The sequence below is a fragment of the Dryas octopetala genome, chromosome 6 (genome assembly GCF_963921425.1).
Source record: "Dryas octopetala chromosome 6, drDryOcto1.1, whole genome shotgun sequence".
Lineage (NCBI taxonomy): Eukaryota > Viridiplantae > Streptophyta > Magnoliopsida > Rosales > Rosaceae > Dryas > Dryas octopetala.
The window spans coordinates 4157701-4181695 of record NC_141371.1 but is presented as its reverse complement, the minus strand read 5'-3'; the positions used below and the strand labels follow the sequence as shown (position 1 = coordinate 4181695).

The 23995-nt window shown below is 37.1% G+C and overlaps 4 protein-coding genes and 1 pseudogene across 6 annotated transcripts; 3 read left to right on the top strand and 2 right to left on the bottom strand.

Annotated features, from left to right (window-relative positions):
• The first annotated feature begins 45 nt into the window (after nt 1–45).
• LOC147281318 (Protein kinase superfamily protein) lies at nt 46–4110 on the top strand. Of its 3 annotated transcripts, XM_086246600.1 has the most exons (7): nt 50–321; nt 565–1023; nt 1341–1473; nt 1635–1830; nt 2430–2554; nt 3115–3273; nt 3520–4110. In XM_086246600.1, exons 2-7 carry the CDS (start codon nt 803–805, stop codon nt 3805–3807), a joined length of 1122 nt encoding a protein of 373 aa, XP_086102726.1. In that variant the 5' UTR covers nt 50–321; nt 565–802; the 3' UTR covers nt 3808–4110. The 3 variants fall into 3 exon arrangements, with proteins under 3 accessions (XP_086102727.1, XP_086102726.1, XP_086102725.1); XM_086246601.1 differs by having other exon boundaries at nt 46–1023; nt 3115–3290; nt 3520–3756; XM_086246599.1 differs by having other exon boundaries at nt 50–1023.
• Nucleotides 4111–4261: 151 nt separating this feature from the next.
• On the top strand, nt 4262–6232 carry LOC147281317 (pentatricopeptide repeat-containing protein At5g15300 pseudogene; annotated as a pseudogene).
• Nucleotides 6233–7632: 1400 nt separating this feature from the next.
• LOC147281316 (MACPF domain-containing protein CAD1-like) lies at nt 7633–12249 on the top strand. Its single transcript, XM_086246058.1, has 7 exons — nt 7633–8377; nt 9175–9413; nt 9503–9698; nt 9804–9881; nt 10276–10459; nt 10569–10732; nt 11310–12249. Exons 1-7 carry the CDS (start codon nt 8120–8122, stop codon nt 11943–11945), a joined length of 1755 nt encoding a protein of 584 aa, XP_086102184.1. The 5' UTR covers nt 7633–8119; the 3' UTR covers nt 11946–12249.
• Nucleotides 11984–18266, bottom strand: LOC147281314 (palmitoyl-monogalactosyldiacylglycerol delta-7 desaturase, chloroplastic-like). The gene is made up of 6 exons (XM_086246059.1): nt 17988–18266; nt 17747–17887; nt 17400–17543; nt 17126–17232; nt 16817–17005; nt 11984–12062 (listed from the first exon to the last, which is right to left on the bottom strand). Exons 1-6 carry the CDS (start codon nt 18264–18266, stop codon nt 11984–11986), a joined length of 939 nt encoding a protein of 312 aa, XP_086102185.1.
• Nucleotides 12375–13605, bottom strand: LOC147281315 (expansin-A4-like). Its single transcript, XM_086246060.1, has 3 exons — nt 13440–13605; nt 12991–13309; nt 12375–12898 (listed from the first exon to the last, which is right to left on the bottom strand). The coding sequence occupies exons 1-3, from the start codon at nt 13585–13587 to the stop codon at nt 12595–12597; spliced, it is 771 nt and encodes a 256-aa protein (XP_086102186.1). The 5' UTR covers nt 13588–13605; the 3' UTR covers nt 12375–12594.
• Nucleotides 18267–23995: the final 5729 nt, after the last annotated feature.

Below are 23995 nucleotides of genomic sequence, written 5' to 3'. Positions count from 1 at the left end.
TTGGTCTTAACTTTAAACTTTAATAAAACCTCGTCGGAACAGATACTCGGAATATCTTTCATTTCATCGGAGCGCGCCTCTGTTTCTCTTCAGTGGGTAGAGAGAGAAAAAAGTGCGATTTATAGAGAGAGAAAGAGAAAGCGAGCTCAGAGACACAGAGAGGGACTCGTACTTTCTAGGGTTAGGTTTTCCTTTTTTAAATACAAGTTAAAGGAACAAAAAGAAGCTGAACTTAATTAGAATTTAGAAGTTAAAGATTGTGATTCTTCCAGCTTTATTTTTTCTTGGATAAAATTTTCTCGGGAAAATTTAGCGTCGACTGTAAGTCGTTTTTTTGCGTTTTGTTTGTGTTTATCTTGTATTTGTTGCTGTAAATTCCTTTGCATAAACTGCACGGAAGACGAGGCTTCCGCCTCAAGCAAAGTTGTTCTTCTTCCAAGTTTGGCAAGAGCGTTTATTTTCGCTATTTTATTGGGAAAGAAAAAAAAAAACAAAGTCTGTCATCGGTCAGAAAATTTACTTTTTTTTTGTCTAACCATTTTTGCTTTTGTCCTGTTTGAATAGAAATTCGTGAAGTAGTGTTAGAGTAGTAGTGGAATGTGCTCTGAATGTTTAGTCTGGAGAAGAAAGTTTCAGTCTTTAGAGGAATTGGGTTTTTTGGGTCTGATGGTGGGTTGAGGATGTTGTGGAAATTGAAGCAAATGTTCACTGAAACTTGACGAAGAATCGGATTGGGATAATGTCAATTTGTGTAAACATTGGGTTGAAATGAGAAATTCGGGTGTTATTTGAGGGTTGCAACATGAGTTGCAGCGTGAAGAACAACGGAGGAAGAGAAGAGAGAGAACATGAGCAGCCGGTTTTGCGGAGGTCGGTCGAGGCTGGACCGGAATTGGTCACCCAGAACGGTTCGATTACGGCCCAGCAGCTGACCATCGACGAGAACCTACTCGTCGACCCGAAGCTGCTGTTTATCGGGAAGAAAATTGGTGAGGGAGCCCATGGGAAAGTTTATGAGGGAAGGTCAGTCTCAATTCCTTGTCAGTTAACCCAACTACTATGCTCAACCCAGTTGCTCTTTGCTTGCTGTGATTGAAAAAAAGAATGTACTTATTCGAGTTTAATTCGTTATCTGGTTAAATATATCTGAGTTGTGCATTGTATGGTTTTGGAGGAACACATTTGAACTGTGTCTTTGTATGAATAGTTGTATGTAAACTAGTGAGAGTTACTACTTCCAATGTCATCAAATGATTGCGCTATTGCACAGAGTGTGTACGAATAGTTTTGTCTGTTGTCTAGTGTACTAGTTATGTACGTGTACTCTAATGATCTTCCAGGTACGGGGATCGAATTGTTGCTGTCAAAGTTCTCCACCGTGGGAGCACTTCAGAAGAAAGAGCTGCACTTGAGAATCGTTTTGCCCGTGAAGTTAATATGATGTCTCGAGTAAAACATGAAAATCTTGTCAAGGTAAGTTCTGTGATTAAATATGTCCTCCCAATTTCTTTTTATACGAGACAATTTAAAATAGAAGTTTTATGGAGTATTTGCGCCTGCTTTAACTGTTGCAGGCCTTTCGCTTCCATTTTAATTTCACCGGATCTTATATTTTTTTGTGTACGTCCCTGCAGTTTATTGGAGCTTGTAAGGATCCTCTAATGGTGATAGTTACTGAGCTTTTACCTGGGATGTCACTCCGGAAGTACCTGGCTAGTATTCGACCAAATCAATTAGAACTTCATGTGGCCATTAAATTTTCTCTTGACATCGCTCATGCAATGGAATGTTTACACGCCAATGGGATTATACATAGAGATCTAAAACCTGGTACCATATGGCTAGTTTGAGCTGTGCTTCACTACTGAATTTGTTATTGCTGGATAATGTATAATGGAACAAATGGCTTCGTAGTACTTTTTGAATTTATAGACATATTTTAAAAAATACCTATATAGGAAACATTGTGCTCTAATTGTCTCTCTGTTCAAAGTTTTGTTCAATAAAATTAGTGGAAATTGCTGCAGTAGTTTCCCTTGCTTGTTGTTATTTGTATATTGTATTCATTTATTTCTAAGTTATGCTTATTGAGTAGGTTGCAGACTTGGGTTCTCTCCAAGTTGAGTTATTAGTTCTGTTGGATTCTTCACTTTGTTCAGAAGATTGCATTCCCATGACCAGTTCATGCTATCATAAGACCAACATTTTAGAAATAAAAAATGATAAAAGAAGGCAGCTTCATCTGCAAAACAAGGCTGTACTTTTAGTCTTACATGTTTGTCCTTTTATTTATTAAGTTATTAAATTTAATATTATCTTTGCATCTGAAAATTAGTAGGTTTCATTTTTCTGGATCACATAAAGCTTATGTGGCTCAATGAGCATGCTTCATTTCTTTCATTTTTTAATAATGCAATGTCTCATTGCAGACAATTTGTTGCTTACGGCAAATCAGAAATCTGTAAAGCTTGCAGATTTTGGTCTTGCAAGAGAAGAATCTGTGACTGAGATGATGACTGCAGAAACTGGGACTTACCGTTGGATGGCTCCTGAGGTTTGTCAACTTGTTTATCTTGCTGTTTTGTACGACTTTCAATTTCTTAGTCAAGATTAGTTGAATAAACTTGATAGGGTTAATGCTTCATTTTCACAGCCATTAGCTTCTCTTCTCTTCTCTAGCTTGGGACCTTTAAAGTAGTGCATCTTTTTCTCTTGGAAAAGTTGCATGGTTATTTAATAGAGTGCAGGACAACAAGTTATTACTCTTTTTTAGCCTTTGAATGTATTTATAGATGCATTTCAATTCTGTGCTACGTTTCACTCCTTGGTGCATTCCCAAATCTTAACTACTGTAGGGAAGGGGGAAGGGGGGGCACTTTAGTGTATAGATTCAAATTTTTCTGTTCGGGGTTTCTTTTTTTCTATTTTTTTGTTTTTCTTTCTATGGCAGGAGGGGGTGAGTTAGAGTTAGTTTGAACTTTTGTGCCTGTTGGGTTAATTTGGTAGGTTTTTGTTTCTGAATCTGTGTTAAAAGTTGTACTGATCTGCTTATAATGTATTCTACTCTTCCTGCACAATTGTTAGTTCCCTTTGACCAACTATTGGCATTTGCAGCTGTATAGCACTGTGACATTACGTCAGGGAGAGAAGAAGCATTACAATAACAAGGTTGATGTATATAGCTTTGGAATTGTCTTATGGGAATTATTGACCAACCGAATGCCCTTTGAGGGCATGTCCAATCTGCAGGCTGCTTATGCTGCTGCTTTCAAGGTGCAACAATTGAATGTGTAATGTCTGTTAATTTTCCTTGGTTGCTTTTTTGGTATGTTATTCATTCTAGATGTCAATATTAGTGTATTATATGCAGTCTGATATAATAAACAATATCTCTATTTACTGATGTGATTGTGCTGCTATGCTTTAGGGAAATCATTAAATTATTCACTTGTAGTAAATATCAAACCAATATCCTTTTTATGTTGCTTACTTTTATATTGTTGTCATCTGAGCATGCAGCAAGAGAGGCCTAGACTTCCCGAGGATATATCCCCTGATCTTGCATTTATCATCCAGTCATGTTGGGTCGAGGACCCTAATTTAAGGCCGACCTTCAGCCAGATCATCCGCATGCTCAATTCATTCCTCTTCAAACTCTCACCACCCTCTCCACCCAAACCAGATACTAACACCAGTGGGGCAGCAGCAAATAATGGTACCATAAGTGAATTATCTGTCCGGGCAAGAGGGAAGTTTGCTTTCCTTAGGCAACTGTTCAATGCTAAGAGGACCAAGAACTCACAATGAGCTGCCAAAATTTTGGAAACTGTCATTCTGTTCCAACTGAAGGAACACAGTCGTGCCATAGTAGATACCATTTTTAGTGAATTTTATGATTAATTACGTAAACGACAATGATACACAAAGGATGAGAAAATGCTGAAAAGAAACAGATGTTGATGGGGGGAACTCATCAAGAAAATAAATACATGAATTGAGGACGGTTCACATTGTGTAGGGGACTTCATTGTAAAGGAGAGATACATGGTTCTGGAAATTTTTCTGTTCATATCAATGGAATCTTCCTTTGAATTGCTTAGCTTTGTGCAATTTGGCAAATTCATTTTGAGTCCGTGCTTTTCTAGGTGATGAATTAGCTGAATCCAGCCAAAACATTGTGCTGTATGTCGCTTCTGATCAAGATTTTCAATAATGGGTAAAATGATCATGACTCTCATGATGTGCATGCAAAAATTAGATGCTACACTCTTCTTGTAAGAGTAAGTCTATGTCTATCTAAAGCAAAAGGCGTCGTTTCAATGCTGACCGTTAAAACCAAACGGTGCCGTTTTGTATACATCACCATACACTCCATACCTATATAGACCCACCCGGAACCTGAAGCTCTCATAATCAGTCATCCAATCGAAAGCTTTCGTAATGGAAGATGCTGAGTGTGAACCCAATTTCCCACGTACTTTCCAAGCTTCTTCAACTTCAACAGCTCTCTTCCATGAAACAAGTCGAAGCAGCCCAAGCTTTCCTCACGAAGACTGGCCTCTTCTTCACTCACACACCCATAATCGCAAAGCTCATTGCTTTCACATCACTGTCACCGCTAGGCTGCCTCGCGCACGCTCAATCCCTATTCGAAGAAACTGCCATGGACGACCCTTTCATGTGTAACACCATGATCAGAGCCTACACCAACAGCGTTTTCCCCATCAGAGCTATACATATTTACAACCGTATGCTGGAAACGGATGTTGGGTCCGATCATTTCACCTACAATTTTGCGCTCAAGGCCTGTGCTAGAGTGATGAAACGTACGGAAGAAGATGAGGTGAAATCTTTTGGGTTTGGAATTGGTCGCAAGGGAGGTGAAATTCATTGCCGGGTTTTGAAGTTGGGCTTTGATCGTGATTTGTATGTTCAGAATTCGTTGCTTTTTGTGTATTCTCAATGTGGGTTTGTGGGTCTTGCCCGTTGTGTTTTCGACGAAATGACCGAGAGAAGCGTTGCTTCTTGGAACATCATGATGTCGGCTTATGATCAGGTCACTGATTTCGAATCCGCGGATTATCTGTTTCAATCAATGCCTCTGAAGAATGTGGTTTCTTGGAATACCTTATTGGCACGGCATGTAAGGTTGAGCAACATTGAGGCTGCAAAAAAGGTCTTCCAAGAGATGCCGGAGAGGGATGCGGTTTCTTGGAATTCAATGATTTCTGGTTATGTTCAGGTTAAAGATTATGGTGGAGCACTGGAACTCTTTCGTGAAATGCAAATTGCTGAAGTGGAAGCTACCGAAGTAACACTTATATCTGTTTTGGGTGCTTGTGCTGAAACAGGTGAATTGGAAATTGGAAGGAAGATTCATGAGTCCTTGAAAGGAAAGCAGCATAAGATTGGAGGGTATTTGGGGATTTCCCTTGTTGATATGTATGCTAAATGTGGGAAATTGAGTTCAGCTTGGGAAGTGTTTCATGAGCTGACAATGAAACCCATTGGCTGCTGGAACGCGATGATTGTGGGTTTGGCTGTCCATGGTTACTGTGAGGAGGCTTTGGAATTGTTTGCAACTATGGAAATGCAGCTTGGTGAAGTTAGGCCTAATCGGATAACCTTCATTGGCGTTCTGATTGCTTGTAGCCATAAGGGTTTAGTTGAAGAAGGACGCCGGTATTTCAATCATATGATTCAAGAATACAACATCGTGCCTGATGTTAAGCATTACAGTTGCATGGTTGATCTTCTAAGCAGATGGGGATTGTTAGATGAAGCCTACCAGATGATCAAAGCTGTGCCCTCCCAGCCAAGCTCTTCTTTGTTGTGGAGAACCCTGTTGGGTGCTTGTAGGGTACATGGAAGCGTTGATTTGGCTGAGCAAAGCTTCCAGCAGCTTGCCAAATTGGAGCCTCTTAAGGATGCAGATTATGTTTTGTTGTCAAACATCTATGCTGAAGCCGAGAGATGGGATGGTGTTGAGCGATTGAGGAATGAGATGATTTCTAAGGGAGTTCCAAAGACACTCGGCTTCAGTCATATAGAGATGAAATGATAGAAGCCATTGATTTGGTACGTCATTTATAGATGGTTTATCAGCAAAACAAGACAAAATTGTCATTAATACATGTTGTAATTTCTAAATAACAAATGTCATTAACAATATATTAGTCAATTATCATCCTTATTGATGTGTGCATATTTGGGTTGGTACCCTTTTGTTTTCTTTGACAATTTGATAACTCACAACCTTGAAATTCAATGAGTTATGAATTGCTGCACTGCGCACACACACAATTTCTTACCTCCTAGTGAATGGTGGTGATCCAAAGGACCACCTAATAATTTCCCTTGAAAAGTTGACCTTGTCATACCCCGTACCAGGTCTTCATGTGCCCTATAACAGGCAATGGTGCTCTGCTTGCAGCCTTGCACTTACTTGAAGTGTCTGTGCGTGCACGTTGGCGTGGGATCTTGGGGCTTTGAATGTCTGTTGATAACTTTGATCAATACCAACCCTTAGTCTGGTCTGAAAGGTGTAGATGTCACTATCTACTATTCTGGCCTTGGACAAAGGTTCCCCTGGTGAAAGGGTAATATCTCCATGACAATTTGAGCTTGCCCATAATGAAATTAGGGGATAAGTCAAACAGTGTACGTACATGGACATGGTTCTTTTGTTTTTTTTTTTTTTTGGGTAAGATTTGAATACAAGATTCATCTCAATCCCATATCTCTAAATTCTGTACATACATTAGTCATTTGAATACAAGGTTCATCTCAATCCCATATATAGATTAGTCATTTGAATACAAGATTCATCTCAATCCCATATCTCTAAATTCTGCACATACCACTTGGGGTTGGGAATAGAGTCAGCTAATTGGATAGGAGAAAGCACATTTATCTCTTCAAACTTAGCCGAACTTTGGCATTTGCTTAAAGGGATCTTCCTTTATTTGCAAGATATGAATGTGCAACTTCCAAGGGTCCAAAAGACAAAGTCCCATAAATAACTCATGACTGTAATTTGGTTGAAAGGGTACTTATCTTGCCAAAAAAGAAAGGGGTACTGGGTACATCCGTACATGCAGGTTCTGAGGCCTAATTTTTTTATTTTTTTTGGGGTCAACTCTGAGGCCAAACCTTAAGCTCCATATATCATATATGTGATAGACCCGTTTAAAGCAATTCTTCCCTTAAATGTAAGAACAAGCAATAACAATTGCGTGAGACTCCCCACACATATACAATTATAGATTTCACATGTTTATTTATTTTCCGCACTATCCGACATTTTTTGAGCATTGAAGAGAATTTGGTGAGGAGACTATAAAAGCAAAGAAAAGAAACGAAACGAAACCAAAGCTGGGATGAAGCATACAGAAATAAAACAGAAAAGCTGAGATGAAACAGAGTTGTTGAGCTTCTATCCCATAATTCTCAGTCCCACGCAACCTGAGACAAAGTCTGAGAACGAGTATGTTCTCAAATCATCGAAACCGCTGATCAAATCAGATACCCACGTGTCAAAATCAGGACAGGGTCGAAGGCAAATCCACACGTTCAGCGCGCACACATTTATGTGAGAAAATAAATACTCCAAGTCAATGTCTCTTTGTTGTAACTCGCAAAGCTGGTAGAAAAGTACATTGTAGAGACCGAAATTTACAGAGAAAATTGTGGAGAGAAATATAGAGAAAGAGAGAGATTGGATAATCTTCCATGGATTTGAGATCCAGAGGAGGAGATACAGATTGAGGTTCATGAACTTATCGATGCGAATCTCTTTCAAAGATTTCTCTTAGTCAACTTACCGAGGAACAGAGAGAGAGAGAGAGAGAGAGAGAGAGAGGAGATTGGTCAAGAACAAATCTTGAGCTTGAGAAAATGACTGAACAGAGAAATCTTCAAGAATTCAGTACTGAAAATGTTATGATTACTCAGTTTCTTGTGGGTTTCCGGGAAAGTTTCCAATTGGGTTCTCGTAATTGAGCTCAACAATCCAAACAGGGAACTGGGTTTTGGGTTTGGGTTTGGGTCAGCTTACCCAGCTGTTTCTGCTACTGAATCAGATAAAGAGTGAAAGGGTTACACTGTATTGTGATGAGAAATGGGGGAAAATGTGGCAGCTTTGCACACTGCTGTGAGCTCCGTACAGGCATTAGGAAGAGGCTTCGACGTGAACTTCGATACAAGGTTGCTCTACTGTAAGGGAGTGGCAGGGTCTAGGATAATAGAGGTTGATGAGGAGCACACCAGGGATCTCTGGCTTTATGATGATATAGTTGTGCCCAATGTTTCCAGGGATATCAAGCACTTTCAGGGGTCCAATGAGCGTCAGAGTTCTGGAGTCTGCAGCTTCAATGAGGTATGCTTATGGCTTCCTTCTCTCTAATTCTTTAAGGGTGTAGTGAGTTTCTGCATGTTGTAGATGGTTTAAGGTTAGGGTTCAGGAGCTTGTGAATTGGGTTTAGATTGCAAACATCTTACTGTGTTGTGATGGTGAGGAAAGTGGATAACTGCTGAGCTACTAAGATTGATTGTTCAGATAGAGAAATATGCCATGAAATTGGATAGTCAGCACTGAGGAGTTGCAGGAGCAAATTGATTGAAACTTTCTAGGTATATTTGTTTTGAAAAATCTTGGACCCATTTAAAGGCATGGAAAATACTCTGCTCCAAATGGCTCCATGTTTTGTGTTCTTCCTTGGTTCATGTCTGGTAAAAATATTTTATAACATTCTTTTCCTCATAGGTAGAATAACTCTTATAACTCCATTATTTTAGTCTTTTGACTGTACTGGACTAAAAAACAGATGAACCATTCATCAATGTTCAAGCTCAGCTTGTTAGGTACTTGTTTGAGCCAGTTTACCAGCCGAACTCAGGATCAAGTTTTAAGTTTCATTAGTAAAGCAGCACCTTTGATGTTTGAGTGTTACTGAGGCATACATCTGTATGTCCATTTCATTTTCTAAAAGGCTGTGGCTACCTTGAACTGTGTGCATGTTTGTGTGTGTGTGAGAGAGAGAGAGAGAGAGAGAGAGAGAGAGAGAGCATCTCTTAACAAATTTACTTAGCATTAAGAATGATGAATAGAATGAATATCATAAATACTTCCAATGCATTGTTATTTAACATAATCCTCATGGTGAATGATTGCAGATGGTTGAGTACTTTAATCAAAAGTCTAATATATCTGAAGGCTTTCCTATTGGGAGTTTCAATTCTGCATTTAGCTTCACTGGTTCAAAGCATATTGATGCTGCAGCCACAAAGACCCTTTCTGTAGATGGATTCTATGTTCCACTCGCTAAGGTCCAGCTTTTAAAATCCCCAATAGTGTTGCAGGAAAACGTGAAACATGCTGTCCCGAATTGTTGGGATCCAACTTCATTGGCAAGGTATAAATCAATATGTATAACTTTAGTTGGAAAATAGTGATGAAGTAGTTTCAAATGATCCCTAATTATTGGTTACTCTTTCTTGACAGCTTTATTGAAAATTTTGGGACTCATGTGATAACATCTGTAACTATTGGTGGAAAAGATGTAATTTACGTTAAACAACACCAGCCTTCTCCTTTGTCAACCATGGAGATCAAGAACTATGTCCAGGATATTGGAAACCAGAGGTTCTCAGACACAGAAAGCAATAGAAGTTCAGGTCCAATGAAATTCAAGGATAAGGTTTGTTCTGCTTTGTTTCTTTTATTTTTTATTTTTATAGGTTCCTTATTTTGTTACTTGAAATTTAATTTCTAATTATCTGAATATTATTATTGTATATTTCAGGGAGTTGATCCTGGTTTATTCAATAGTCAAGGGGTATACCCTCAACCCTCCAGTGCACCATATCTTGCTGGGAAAGAAGTATGTAACAAGTATTGATAATTTATGTGTAGTATCTCTATTCTACTTGATTATTTTTGTTGTATTTGTTCTCTCTTTTTTTTTTTTCCTCTATTTTTTGGTTATAAAAAATAATTGGAACTGAAAAATATATGATTGCTTCTTCTGTCTCCGAGCCTCAATTTTCCTTTTCCTTTTCCTTGCATGTTATTTATTGACCATTTCTTAAATATATATAAAGTACAGATTAAGCTTCATGAACCCTTAATTTGGCATACCTATGAACATTTAATTGCCTTTGCTCCCAAGTTGTGTTACCTCTGTATGTGATTTATCATTATTGACTGCTGCTTTCCAGGAATGGCTGTACCACCTTAAACTAGAATTAATTTACCTTGAATTATTATTGATGCAGGATGTCACGGTCATTTTCCGGAGAAGGGGAGGAGACGATCTGGAACAGAACCACAGCCAATGGGCAACAACTGTCCGGTCCTCTCCAGACGTAATTGAGATGAAATTTTTTCCTATAACAGCTCTCCTTGATGGGGTAACTGGAAAGGAGCACCTTATCCAAGCTATTGGTCTTTATCTTGAATGTAAGACAACTGAGCTTCATCATACATGGATTAGAATTGTTTTCCTGTAATGTGCTTTATCATTAGCAATTAAATAGTCCTGCTAACTGTAGTTAAATTTGTCTTGCAGATAAGCCTCCAATAGAAGAACTGAGATATTTTCTAGAGTTTCAGATTCCTAGAATATGGGCTCCTGTATATGACAGGAATCTTGGCCACCAAAGAAAGGAACCTGTTTGCCCATCTTTGCAATTCAGCATAATGGGGCAAAAACTTTATGTCAGCCAAGAACAGGTAAGAACTTTTTGGTTGCTATCAATAATCAATTCTCCGATAAAAAATAAAAGTCAATAATCTCTTCACATAGCTCTTCCACCCTTTGGGAGGCTTGTACATGTCTGTGGACAGAATGAGACAAACATTTTCTCATTTTGTATTTTTTTCTTTTTTAATCTGGGAGATGAGGGGTCCTGAATTGCACTAGATCTGAACTCAACACCTAATCCAATGCCATCCACCTCCCTTAGCAATTGAATGAGATCTGAGGGCAAAGTGGCAAATTTCAAGCAGCTTAATTGACATGATGAATACATAAGCGCTTATAATTTATTTCTTCAAAATGCTCATGTAAACTTCCTATAAAAAAATGTTCATGTAAAACGCAGTGGTGGGCTATCATGTCCTTGAGATGCCTAAATGGTCACTCAGAACCTGATGAATGATACCTCACTAGATGACCCATTTGTTTATTTTGCGATGACTTATTCTGAGTTTGATTCATGATTCAATGGCATAAAACATTAGTTGTCCAAAGTACCATCCTGGGTTATTTCATGTGATCCATTTCAGAAAAAAAAAATTCTATGTGCAGATAACTGTTGGACGGAAGCCAGTGACAGGCTTACGGTTATGTTTAGAAGGAAGCAAGCAGAATCGGCTTTGTATCCATCTTCAACACTTGGCATCGCTTCCAAAGATCCTTCTACCATATTGGGACACCCATGTGGCAATTGGTGCTCCCAAGTGGCAAGGACCTGAGGAGCAAGATAGCCGATGGTTTGAGCCAGTGAAATGGAAAAACTTCTCTCATGTGAGCACTGCACCTATTGTGAACTCCGAAACATTCATAGGTGACCTCTCTGGTGTTTACGTCGTAACTGGAGCTCAGCTTGGAGTGTGGGATTTTGGATCGAGAAATGTCTTGTACATGAAGCTATTGTATTCTAAGCTTCCAGGCTGCACTATACGAAGATCTTTGTGGGATCATATCCCAAATGAAAAGTCAAAGAAAGTGAAATCCATTGGTTTAAATGCCAATTCTGGTGACTCAAGTTCAGGTTCAAGAGAACGTGTTGCGGGCAACAAGTTGGTAAAATTTGTGGACATGTCTGAGATGAGCAAGGGGCCACAAGATCATCCAGGTCATTGGTTGGTAACTGGTGGAAAGCTTGGTGTGGAGAGAGGAAAAATTGTTATAAGAGTGAAATACTCGTTGTTAAACTATTGAGTCTGCATTTACATCATGATGTGCAGCGCTGGTTTTTGTTAGGTAAGAGGCAGTGTCTTTTCATTTTCATCATTCGCGTAAACTTTGGCTGTGTGATGGACCAAGTAAGAAGAGGATGTGTTGTGGGGTGGGGTGGTTTTGGACACATCAGGGTTGTTGCATTTTTTTTGGCCAATTCAGTTGAGTTTCTTTAGTGCAGGGTAAACGCCAATTATTATGATGGAGTGAGTAGATGCTGCCTCTTGAAATGTGTTTATAAGTAATTTTTAATACAAGTTAGTTTGATGAAACCATTAACCATATACATCACTTACTTCGTTCTTTTTCTTGAACCATAATCAAGTGAATTATCCTTTTCTTGGTTTCTTGTCTGCTTTCAGGAGGAAAGTTACCCACTTTCTCATAAATGATCAAAGTATCCTTTTTGTACCATTTCAACTTGACCATCTTGTCTAATTGTCTATTATTCTGGCAGTAGCGGTGAGATTTATTTGTGTGGGACTCACTTATGCGGGTATACAAAAATCCACTTTACATTATCAAAGCCACATCTATAACTTTGTTTTACAAAATCAACCATGCAAAACAGTCTTATGCATAATTTATGAAAACAAGTTTTCGTTAGAAACCATTGTTCTCCAGGAATCATCTATAACTGATCACCTTCAAAAGTCTGTCCAAATTGCCAACCTGCAGGGGCAACATCGTAGTTGGTGAGTGTGCGTCCGTCGCTGGTGGTGACTTTGAAGGAGAGGCTCTGGCCATTGAGGTAGGAGTTGCTCTGCCAATTTTGCCCCCAGTTTCTTGACATGGGCATCCAACCTGTCCTAGACCCCTTGATAGACACTGTTTGGACATCCCCTGCACCCCCAACATTTGTGATCAACACCAAGTTGAAGTAGGAGTGGCCATTGATGGTGAACCTTATGCCTCCTTTCTTCGCACATGGAACCCTGTCACCAAAACCAACACAATAAAACATCTAACCAAGTATTGGATTATTTTATTCTTCAGAATTGGACTAGATTTGATCGATATTGTTTACCTTCTAAAGAGTACAGGGACAATCCCGGCACGATATTCTGCAATCTGCAAAAAAGCAGGCTCAGCCAAATCGAAGTGTTCGAGCGGAGGATTGCACCAGCCGCCATTGTCATTGGACAAAGCATTGTTAGGGGGACAGAAGTTGGTGGCTGTGACAGTGATGACACCAGGCAGGCACCATTTGGGGTCATGAACACGGTTGCATTGTAATTCGTAACATGCTCCGCAGCTCAAACCACTGTTGTAGAGAGTGGTGCTTAGAGCTGCAGTGCTTGTCCCATACCCCTGGCTGTACAAGTTTCCATACCCACAAGCACCTCCTGTCATTATAATCATGAAAACTTTAAACCATCTATTATGTTATATTATTAGACTGTCAATCGAAACTACTAATTGAAGATACTTTTTTTTGTTCATGGAAATATAAAGAATTGATAATTTCTAGCTTACCCATTGTGCCAGAAGCATCACTACCACCATAAAATGTTGCATGGGCAGTCTGCCATTCACCATAGTTACCATGAGTGACTTGAAGGCGCAAGTGTAGGAGCACTAGAAAGAAGAGAAATTGCAGGATCTGCATTGCTCTCATAGCCATTGTTGATCTTATTGACACTTATTTGTTTGTGTGTGTGTTTGAAAGGGAGACCATGTGTATATATAGGAAGGAAGAGGAAGGGAGTGAGTGATAGAGTACTGGTGGAGCATTGAAACGAATGGTTGGGGGTGGTGGGCGTGGCCATGACCCTTTCCATGAAAACAGAGTAAGTTTTCGGTTGTCACTTAAACTTTGGACCTCCCCGAACTGCCAAACTAAATGGTTCATTCAATTCACCGATCATATACATTATCATATGCACATGCAAAATGTTATATGTTGGGCCCTCCTTGATGTCATGGACCCAACCCCAACTCATTTAGCTTAATTACTTTCAATTCGACTTAGCATTTAATCTTTCTCTAAACCCAGAAGCTGGTTTGACCAAATCATAAACCCTTAAGTAGCTAATGTCAAAATGTCTACCCCAAATACGATTTTGGGATGATAATTTATTTAAGGATCCTTTGTTTAGTGGGGTGGGGGAGTTTGAGAAAAGCATGAACAATGACGAACCACAAAATAGGTTGGACCTTCAAGCACAAGGAAACTGACGTGTACTAATTGTTGGAGGGTTGAGTCACATTAAGAATAGATTGATTGGTTGACCGGCTGGCCGACCCAATAACGATTCTTGCTAGGAGGGATATGTATGTTGTGGCCTGTGCGGCAAGCCTTGTTAAGACTATCTCACACTAAAAATCTGTAGTCTTAGGGGGTGTCCCCAACTTAGATTTCATTGGATTTTAAAAGTCTAATGAAATTTAGGTGTCCTCAATTTAGATTTTAATGGATTCCAATGAAGTTTAGGTGTCCCCAATTCAGATTTTAATGGATTCCAATGAAATCCAGGTGTCCTCAAAAAGTCATGGATTTCATTAAGTGAAGGATTTTAATGGATTTAGATGGATTTGGTTGGATTTGAATGCATTTTTTACACATAACAAATTCCATAAGAATTCCACCCAATTCTTTTGGATTTTGATAGATTCTATGGATTTTAAAATCCATTAAACTCCTTTAAAATCTGAGTTGGAGACACCAGTTTACAAAATATAAAATCACGATCCTTTTCATCTATTATCAGCTACTTTTAAGTTGCATCCTATAATTTGTATGGGGTGTACATGTTACTCCACTTTATTAAGGGTGCTTTAAGTAGAAGTTCAAAATGAGAAAAAAAAAATAAGCTAGGGTCCAGTCATCCCAAAACTTAAGTAGAAGTCCAATCTATTCTACCAAACACTCGGCAAGAATAGCGATCAACGGTTGCAATCTGCAACCCAAAATATGCATCTACAACTTAAAAAATTATATCTGCAATCTAAAAAAAATGCATTTACAACATAAAATAGATGCATCTGCAATCTAAAATTTGCAAATGCATCCTTATCTGTATCTGCTGAGCTCTCGGCAAGAGTACCATGAGCGCTCGGTAGCTTGTTTTTTACGTTCAGGCCTGTGCACGTGAATAAATTAGGCTTTGACTTAATTTTTTACTTGGCTGAATTTTCATTTAAAAAACTTTCAAGTACTGAACTTGGGAGTAATTTATTATATTAATTAGTTGCAGTTTCTAATAAATTTATGTTTCCAGTTAAATTAAAATGAGGTCTTAGAAGGTGGAGAAATTATTGTGTGTGACTGTAACACTACGCGGCATGACAACGTGATGTTACCAATCCACTCAAATTATAACACGTGTATAATAATTAATTTTTAAAACCCTAAAATCTAGGAAAAATCCTTAAAATCGTTCACGTGTTATAATTTTAGTAGATTGGTAACACCACGTTATTATGTTACGTGGTGTTACGGTTACATATAATAATTTTTCTAGAAGATGAGCCTTGCAATCAAATTAGATATATATTTATACGTATAATATTTTTTTATAAATAGATAGATATCAAATTATATTGAATGAACAATAATCTCAACTTAAGGCCTTTATTGGGCTTTAGAATCATAACAGATGGTTTATTAAAAGTGTATTGGAGTACATATATTGAAGCTAATTTGGATATTTGGATGCATAATAAACCCAAATTGTGAATTGGGCCACAAAATCCCTTCAGCTACCCACGTTTGGGCTGAATTGGGCCAGAATCCTATATTATTGAAAATTATTGGGTAAACTTTGATATGATTTTCCATTCTGAAATTGAGATTTTGGGCCTTTATTCTATTGGGCTTCTTAGATGGATAAGGTCCTCTCTGAAGCATTTGTCTCCAAATGTTACCTGTATTCAATCTTGAGCGTCCACTTCAGATCGGGCGGCAAAAAGTTACATGTTTTTTTTTGGTATAAATTATAATTTATCAATTTTTAACTATGTTGTCTTTGAGTTCAAATGTTTTCCCTCTCTCTCTTTTTCCATGCGGTGAGAGGTTGGCAAGTGTAAGCAATTGGTGACAAACATGTACTTGTCACCCTACCACTCCACAGTCGTAAAAACAGGAAGAGAGAGAGAGAGAGAGAGAGAGAGAGAGAGAGAGAGAGAGAGAGAGAGAGAGAGAGAGAGAGAGAGAGAGAGAGACAGCGTCTGTGAAAAATGAAATAATTAATAATGAAACAAGTGAATTAGAACCACGTTGTGTTGGTAGAATTAATATAGTTAATATAGATGAAAACCTATTTTTAGGCTCATGACATGAAGTGGATGCTCATTGCTTAAGAGTTAAGATTAAAAGCTCCAGTAAGATCAGAGAGGGGACGAATCCTTCTTAGATGTCATTAATTTAGGATGTAGACTTAATTTGCTCTATTTTTGTGTGTACGACTCATGTGTGGATGCAATATCGTTGTACTTTTTTCTGTTCTTTTATGTGTAGTCGACAATGAACGTGAAGCTTCAACAGTAAACAAGTTTGGCATGACCAATGGCCACACACTAGTGAATATACATATGAAGAAAGCACAAAGAGATTAATTATTGTAGTATTCCTTAAAAAAAAAGCACATAATATTGTTATGATTACAGTATTACACACTGTTTATTTGAACACAACTTGACACCCCAAAAGAATTTATGTGCAGGTCAACCACACCACAATGGACCCCACCTATTATAGTGTATAATCTATATATGCATCTTATTTTACAAAAGCTTTGTTGAAAAGCGTAGTGAAAGTGTACGTTCATAGCCTAAATTGGGTTTCCATAATTTCATTGCCATTCGATCAAGTTTAATCTGTTCCAAGCTTTCCCTCGTTGAGTTTCTGATATAAAGCTTTTCGTTTCTTCTCAGTCTCGTTTGGGCGTTTGACGTCTGTTGCCAAACCAACAACTTCAAGAAATCTTATCACATACCAAGTAAGATCAACCTCCCACCATTCGAAGCCATGTCGAGCTGAGTACTCAAAAGCATGGTGGTTATTGTGCCAACCGTCTCCAAGTGTGAACACTCCAAATACCCTAAATAATTAAAATTCATTATATTTACATTGACTACTACTTATATATTAGAAAATATTTTCCATGCAACACATATACATACATAAATTAGAGTGCATATATAGAAGCTACATAATATACCAGTTGTTTTTAGACGAATCACCGGTATCCCATACTTGCTTTCCCCATGTGTGACAAAATGAATTTAATGCAAAGGTAGCATGTTGAAAAGCCGTCGTCCTCACACCCTGCAAAGAAAGAAAGGCCAACTAAGTGCAAAAAAAAACAAGACCATTTGAAAGGGTTAACACTAAAGTGACCATGATTGACTAGAGATTTTGCACCGTTTTTGTTTTTTTGTTTTTTTAAATCTCAACAAGCTAGCCTTTCAAAGAAAACAGTTGAGCAGTTTTACCAAGGCCCAAACCAAATAGGGTAGTCCTCCTAAGGCATACAATAGAACTCCAAGACCAATTGTGTGAAGCGGGTACGTGGAATGAAGAAATCTATAAAACGGCTGCCTTTTCAAATCTCCAACGTTGTTTAGTCGTCCATCATACTGCAAAATTATCGAGTATAAAAGTTTATTTAATGCAATCAATATTGGTTTCAAGGAAAAAAATTTCATCAATTGATTGGCGTTTATCTTTTTCCATGACATATTTACGATGATAAATAAGAAAATTATGAACGAACTGTTATAGTTACAGCTGAAGTATCATCAAAATTTTTTTTTCATATTCGAATGAGATAGTTTTATACACTTCCAAATCGAGCACGATAATCGAAGAGCCAACCAATGTGACTGAACCAAAACCCCTTGATGGGACTATGAGGGTCGTTCTGTGTGTCAGTGAACTGATGGTGATGCCTATGTGTGCTCGCCCATTCAATTGGACTTCCCTGAGAACCAAAAACAAGAGTCAATACAATATTTTCCACAAAAATTAATATAAAAATAACAAAAAGGCCACAAAATTAAATTTAATTATCACAAACAAACCTGAAGTGCGAGAACCCCGCAATAGGCAAAAAAGTATTCGAGCCATTTGGGAAGCTTAAAACTCCGGTGAGATAGTTGCCTATGGTAAGATAGAGTGACACCTACACCCGTGACAAAATAGAGTGCCACGGCCAACCAAAATGCACCCCACTCGAAGTAAAATGGGGCTAAAAGAACAAGGACATGCAAAACCGAAAGCATAACTATAGTGCCTACATCCACGAAGTTCCATTCCCTCCCTAAAAACTCAACATGAGCCTTCACCACCCAAGCTGGCATTGCCACAGTCTCTGAAGCTTTTGCTGCTGCTAGCTACTAGCTTAATTCCTCTGTGTGTTTGGCTCCACGTACTCAACACTGAGATTGCATGTGGAAATGAATGGAGAAGCTGGCGTAATATATAGTAATACTTTTGAGCTAGCTAAGCTTTAAATAACGTAGGTTTCATATGCTGAGTTTGTTTCACTTTTGGGGGGCAGAATAATGAATGTGAGGAGTTCGTAGCTTGTTATAAGGTATGAAAATTAATTTTTAAATCTTTAAGTAATTATTTAAGATAGCTCTTGAATCTTAATCCAAATTAAAAAAAAGCTAGCTAGCTCATTCATTAATATGTTGAAACGTCTTTCTCGTTATGAATAGGGCCTCTTTGCTAGCTAGCTTGTATATTTGGTGGAGAATTTAGCATCTACGTACGTACTTCTACTGTGCCAACAGTATGGACTGAATATAACCGTTGATGGGACCAATTAACCTCAAATTATGATGGTAGGAAGAGGGAGTTGGAGCTACTATAGTATATTATATATATATATATATATACATATAAATTAAGCCTAATTCAATTTAGATACTTAACTATATATGTCATTTCAACGGGGTTCATGAATTTTAAAATATTTCAAATATACTCCCGATTTATTATTTAAATTAAAAAATGAACTTATGTCCATCGATTTATTAAGATATCAGTTAAATGCTAGCTTGACTTTTGCTAACGGGGATTGATTGGCAACGTGACGCCAACTCAACATACTTTTCCCGCCCAAATGAGCGACACATGTCCACCTGACACGGACCCACACACCCATCACCTCTTTACTGCTCGTCGAACGCTCTCCTGACCATTTAGTGTCCCAAACATTACGTTTTCCTCCAAATTCAAATATAAATCTCTCTCCTGTGTTCGACGAGCGAGAAAAAGATGAAGAGTTTGTGGGCCCGTGTCAGGGGTTAGGTGGACAGGTGTCACCGTGTCGCTCATTTTGCGGGAAAAGTTTGCTGAGATAGCGCTACGTCGCCAAGTAATCTTAGTCAGCAAAATCCAAGCTAACATTTAACTGATTTCTCAACGAATCAATGGACGAAAGTCAATTTTTCAATTTAGATAATAGATCGAGTATATATTTTGAAATATTTTAAAGTTCATAAACTCTGTTAAAATAATATATATAATTATATATCTAAATTAAATTTATGCCTATAAATTAATTCATAGTTACGATCCGCAAGAAGGAGACACATGCATAGTTTGCTATAATATATATGTCCAATTCAATTGATGGTCGGTTAATTCGATATACGTACAACCTATTAATTAAGAGAGAAGAACGAAATTGCGGCATATATATATATATATGCAAGCACGGTAAGCACCCAAAGGCGTGCAAAATATGTGGATAGGATTTTCAATTTTCATAATTAAGTGCGACTGTACGTCTGTACGGGAGCAAGTGCTTTGCAGAAGAAATTAACTATAATAATATAATATTGGTGTTGCTTGCACCATCACCGTGCATGAGATCGATGAGCTTGTAATTAAAAGATGCTCTTAGCCTCTTACTTTGTGCAGAGATGTTAATTAATTTTGAAGGAAGAAAGGGCCGTTTGGTATTTTATTCTTTTTTTAAAAAAAATTAAGATTTTTTTTTAAATGTGAATTTTTAAAATTTGAAAACTTATTTAGTATAAAATTTAAAAATAATTTTTTAATTTAAAAAATAATGACAAATAAGAAAAAAAGGAAGTGAAAAAAAATAAAAAATAATGTTTTATCATTTTTAAAAAAGACATGTTTTTATTTTTTTTAAAATTATTTTTAAAAATAGTCTACCAAACATTTTTTTTTAACTAAAACTTTTTTTTTATATTTTAAAATAATAATAATAATTTTTTAATAAAATACCAAACAGGCCCGTTAAAGCCCATGGTGGCTTTCATCTGTAATTTTTGCTGATTTTGGGTTTAGCAAAGGATTAGAGACTTTCCCCCACAGGCCCCACTATCCTCTTGAAAGTTGAAACTTTCTCTTCGGTGGTCCGCAAACCTATTAGGCTATTACCTATAAAATGAAGTTTATGTCAGTAATCTATTTAATTGGAAATGCTAATTAATGAAAGATCATTATATAAAGAGCAAATTGGCTCACCACCGTTACCACTTTATTACATGTGTTATTTAGAGTAATAATGATAATTATGATTAACCTTTTTTAAATTTTTTTTTTCATTTCAATGTCTTTTTCATTTTATTTTTTTTCTCCCAACAATACAACCCATCAATTTTTGTCACTTTTTCTGACCTTCTTCCACTTATGTTTTTTTTACAATATTTGAGTGTTCAAAGTAATACATACAAAATCTCCATGGCAATGCCTAAATGGATATCCACTCCTCAGTAAATAAGAAACAAATTTATAATAAACCAAAATTATGATTTATGAGGCATGAAATGATAATGTTGAAGTTGAACAACTCATGAAAGAATTTTCGACAATTTAGAATATAAAAAAAAGACTAATTTACGTCAGCCAAATTTTTGATTCTGTCTCGGTGTCACCACCCACTTGCCTCGTAACACATGTGAGTTGCACACTATATATAGAGAATTTGTTTTTATAGATTATTTCTAGGGTGTATCATCTAATTAAATATAAGTTTAATAATATTTAAAAAAATCAACTACAAAAAAAGTTCCTATTCAACCATTCAATAGGTGCAAAGAAATCATTAGCATTAATTCCTTATTTATAAGGCAACATGTGTGAATCGATTTACAAATGACTGCTTTTATAGAAGAAAAAATGGCTCTTGCCGTTCAATTAGAGGAAATTTGTATGTGGTAGGTAGTAATAACATTCATTTACAATATATACATAAGTACGTGAAAAGCCCTATAATATAAATGTAAATTAAATCCTTTTTTTTTTTTTACATAGGCCAACCTTTACCGTTAAAAGAAAACTCAATAACAAAGCCTGCCCTGTTTGCATCCTCCCGCCCATTTTCGAACTTCGCCATCCTCATTGTCGGCGCGGTGGACCGTCTCCTCCTCCTCTCTCTCTTTATATGTCTCTTTTCCCCTCTCTCTCTCTCTCTCTCTTTCTTTCTCTTTCCCTCTTCCTCTTTCTCTTTCTTCGCAAGTCTCTGCCAGACTAAAAAAGTGGACGGCGACCATACCAACCTCCCTTTCAGTCTGACAGAGACATGTGAAGAGAGAGAGAGAGAGATGAGGGCACCGGCGGCTTAGGGCTTGATAGCCAGCGACGAGAGCGGTGGTAGGAGCCCGACAAGGGGCTAGTTTTGGTTTTTTAGTTTTTAGTTTTTTATTTTATTTTAAAACATCTTCAAAAAACAAAAAAATGTTGCCCTTGTATTGCCATTTGATATTGGGTGAAATTAGTTATTTTACAAATTAAATAGAGAGGGTGTATAATAAAAAGAAAATAAGTGTGCAAATAATAATACTCATATTATATAAGTCAAATAATTAAAAATAATAATACTCATCTTATATAAGTCAAAGAAAATAAGGTTTAAAAATTTGAAATTTTTGAAATTTTTTTTTATTTCGTCAAAAATTTAAACTATAATATTTAAAAGTTTTAATAAAATTTTGATAATTTCATTTGGATAATATTTCCAAACCTCAAAGTCTCAAACAGAGGAAATTTTCGATATAAGCTGGCTCAATTCAATTTACAACCACAGATGAGAATACTGCATAGTGCATAGCACCAAATCGGAGACGATGGGCCGTGGGCCCCACTCTCTGATTGCCTTGTATGGAGGTGTTGGGAGGCAGGCAAGACAAAAACAGAATAGACCGCGTCGAATCACACAGAAAAGACAAAAACGCGTACGACATGTCGCAAATGCAAACCCTTAATGTTTCTATACTGCCATGGGCCCCAGCTTCATCCTTCATATACCGACACCTGTGTAACCTGTGTTCCTTGTTGCCACGTTCAAAAGGTAAGTACTTTGTCTCGCTGTTATAAAAGAAAGTACTATCTGTTCCAAAAATAAAAAAACAATTTTGTCTGAAAAAATGGAAGTACTTTCTTCGATATGAGAAAAGAGATTTAAATTTAGAAATACATATCAAATTTATTAACTTATTTCCTTTTAAAGAAAAAAATCAGGTTTAGAAATAAGAATACGGGTCATATGCTTAATGTTTCTTCTTGATTTGTTTATTCTTAGCTTTTGATTTTAATTATGTATTTATCATCTAAAAGTAGAGATTAATATATAAAATAAACTTGCAACACTTGTTAAGTATAAATAAAATTACATAAATTTTTAAATTTATATTACACTGTTAAAAAAGAAAAGAAAAAAAGACAAAACATAATATCCAATTCCTTAAGTAATGTTTGTTTCTACACAATGAAATCAATAGCTATATCCTATATATGTAGGATATGCCTCACAGAGTTATAGGAGAAGAAAATGTTCATACAGCATGCACTACATGATGCCTGGTAATAAAAGGTGTACTTAAACCTTATACCATTCCTCACTCCTCGGGCTTGTGTGAATGCAGAAAAACTTTCATGATATCATCGCCGAATGAATTTTTGATGATATATATCAAATATATATGAGGGTTTGATGGAAATCTTTTGTCGTGTGCATGTTGATGTTCCAGAATCCAAATATGAATTATATATATGGAGCTGTGGGGGGAGTCTGGACCACAACGTCCCATTCAATTACACTGCATTTGGGTGGCAAAGTATGGCACAACGTAAATGGGGTCGACTCACTTACAGATCGCACACTGACCCATATATACGAAATTATCGAGGATTGAAATAGATTCAATATTGGTAGTGGTGACCGTGACTCGGTGGAGATCGATGACTATTCAAGCATCCCTATATATGTTCCAATTTGCAAAAACCAAGGACAATTAATAACCTAGCTAGCTTCTTCTAGAAATTCTTCTCCTAATTTTGCATCCTCCACAAGGTTGGACAAATTTATGGTCTTTGCAATGTTTGCTTTTGGAAATTATACTACATCATAAAATTGCCAAATTAAGTAAATTAGTTGCCTTCATAAAAAAAATCATTTTAAGTACATGCACGAAATTAATGTGAGACTCAATTCATATGAATCTCACATAATTATATATGTACAAATAGTTAACGGGACATAAAATTTGATTGCATAGATTTTTACTAGATCGTAAAATAAGTATTACTCATAAAAAAAAAAAATTAGAATCTGCACAAACTACACGGCATGGGAAGAAGAACCCGGGTTGGGGAAATCTCTGAGTGTGTCAATTAATGCAGTAATTTTCTCACCTACCAAGCATAAAAAGTAGCAATAATTAATGTGCAGCAGTGCAGGTGCGTTATTCAATAGCCGGTGGATCGTTTTAACCTTTCAAACCATATTATATAGCCTACTTAATTTTAGCAACAAAAGGAGAAGAAAATAGGAAAAAATCTATAACCTCCCGAGTCTGTAGCCAAATTATACAGGGCCTGTTCTGTATTAGAGCTTGAGTCTAGCTTGATCATTATCCAATTCCCAAATGGGTGAGGTGACCGACCTCCCCTATTAGGCTGTGGGTTTGACTTTTGTCAAACACAGATGATCGACCGACCTTGCACTGTTAATAGAATTTGGACGCTTGTCATAAATATGAACCACACATAAACATATATAACGTACACCGGCCTCAGCTGGGTTGTTTTGATATTGCCTAATTAT

Excerpts from the sequence above, each read along its gene's own strand:
- LOC147281318 (XM_086246600.1), top strand. The coding sequence starts at position 803 with ATGAGTTGCAGCGTGAAGAACAACGGAGGAAGAGAAGAGAGAGAACAT. Across the intron at positions 1,474-1,634 it reads AACATGAAAATCTTGTCAAG|TTTATTGGAGCTTGTAAGGA; the intron begins GTAAGTTCTGTG and ends ACGTCCCTGCAG. Across the intron at positions 1,831-2,429 it reads ACATAGAGATCTAAAACCTG|ACAATTTGTTGCTTACGGCA; the intron begins GTACCATATGGC and ends GTCTCATTGCAG.
- LOC147281316 (XM_086246058.1), top strand. The coding sequence starts at position 8,120 with ATGGGGGAAAATGTGGCAGCTTTGCACACTGCTGTGAGCTCCGTACAG. Across the intron at positions 9,414-9,502 it reads GATCCAACTTCATTGGCAAG|CTTTATTGAAAATTTTGGGA; the intron begins GTATAAATCAAT and ends CTTTCTTGACAG. Across the intron at positions 10,460-10,568 it reads TATTGGTCTTTATCTTGAAT|ATAAGCCTCCAATAGAAGAA; the intron begins GTAAGACAACTG and ends TTTGTCTTGCAG.
- LOC147281315 (XM_086246060.1), bottom strand. The coding sequence starts at position 13,587 with ATGGCTATGAGAGCAATGCAGATCCTGCAATTTCTCTTCTTTCTAGTG. Across the intron at positions 13,310-13,439 it reads TGATGCTTCTGGCACAATGG|GAGGTGCTTGTGGGTATGGA; the intron begins GTAAGCTAGAAA and ends TTATAATGACAG. Across the intron at positions 12,899-12,990 it reads GTCCCTGTACTCTTTAGAAG|GGTTCCATGTGCGAAGAAAG; the intron begins GTAAACAATATC and ends TTTTGGTGACAG.
- LOC147281314 (XM_086246059.1), bottom strand. The coding sequence starts at position 18,266 with ATGCCAGCTTGGGTGGTGAAGGCTCATGTTGAGTTTTTAGGGAGGGAA. Across the intron at positions 17,888-17,987 it reads GCGGGGTTCTCGCACTTCAG|GGAAGTCCAATTGAATGGGC; the intron begins GTTTGTTTGTGA and ends TTTGGTTCTCAG. Across the intron at positions 17,233-17,399 it reads CCTATTTGGTTTGGGCCTTG|GGTGTGAGGACGACGGCTTT; the intron begins GTAAAACTGCTC and ends CTTTCTTTGCAG.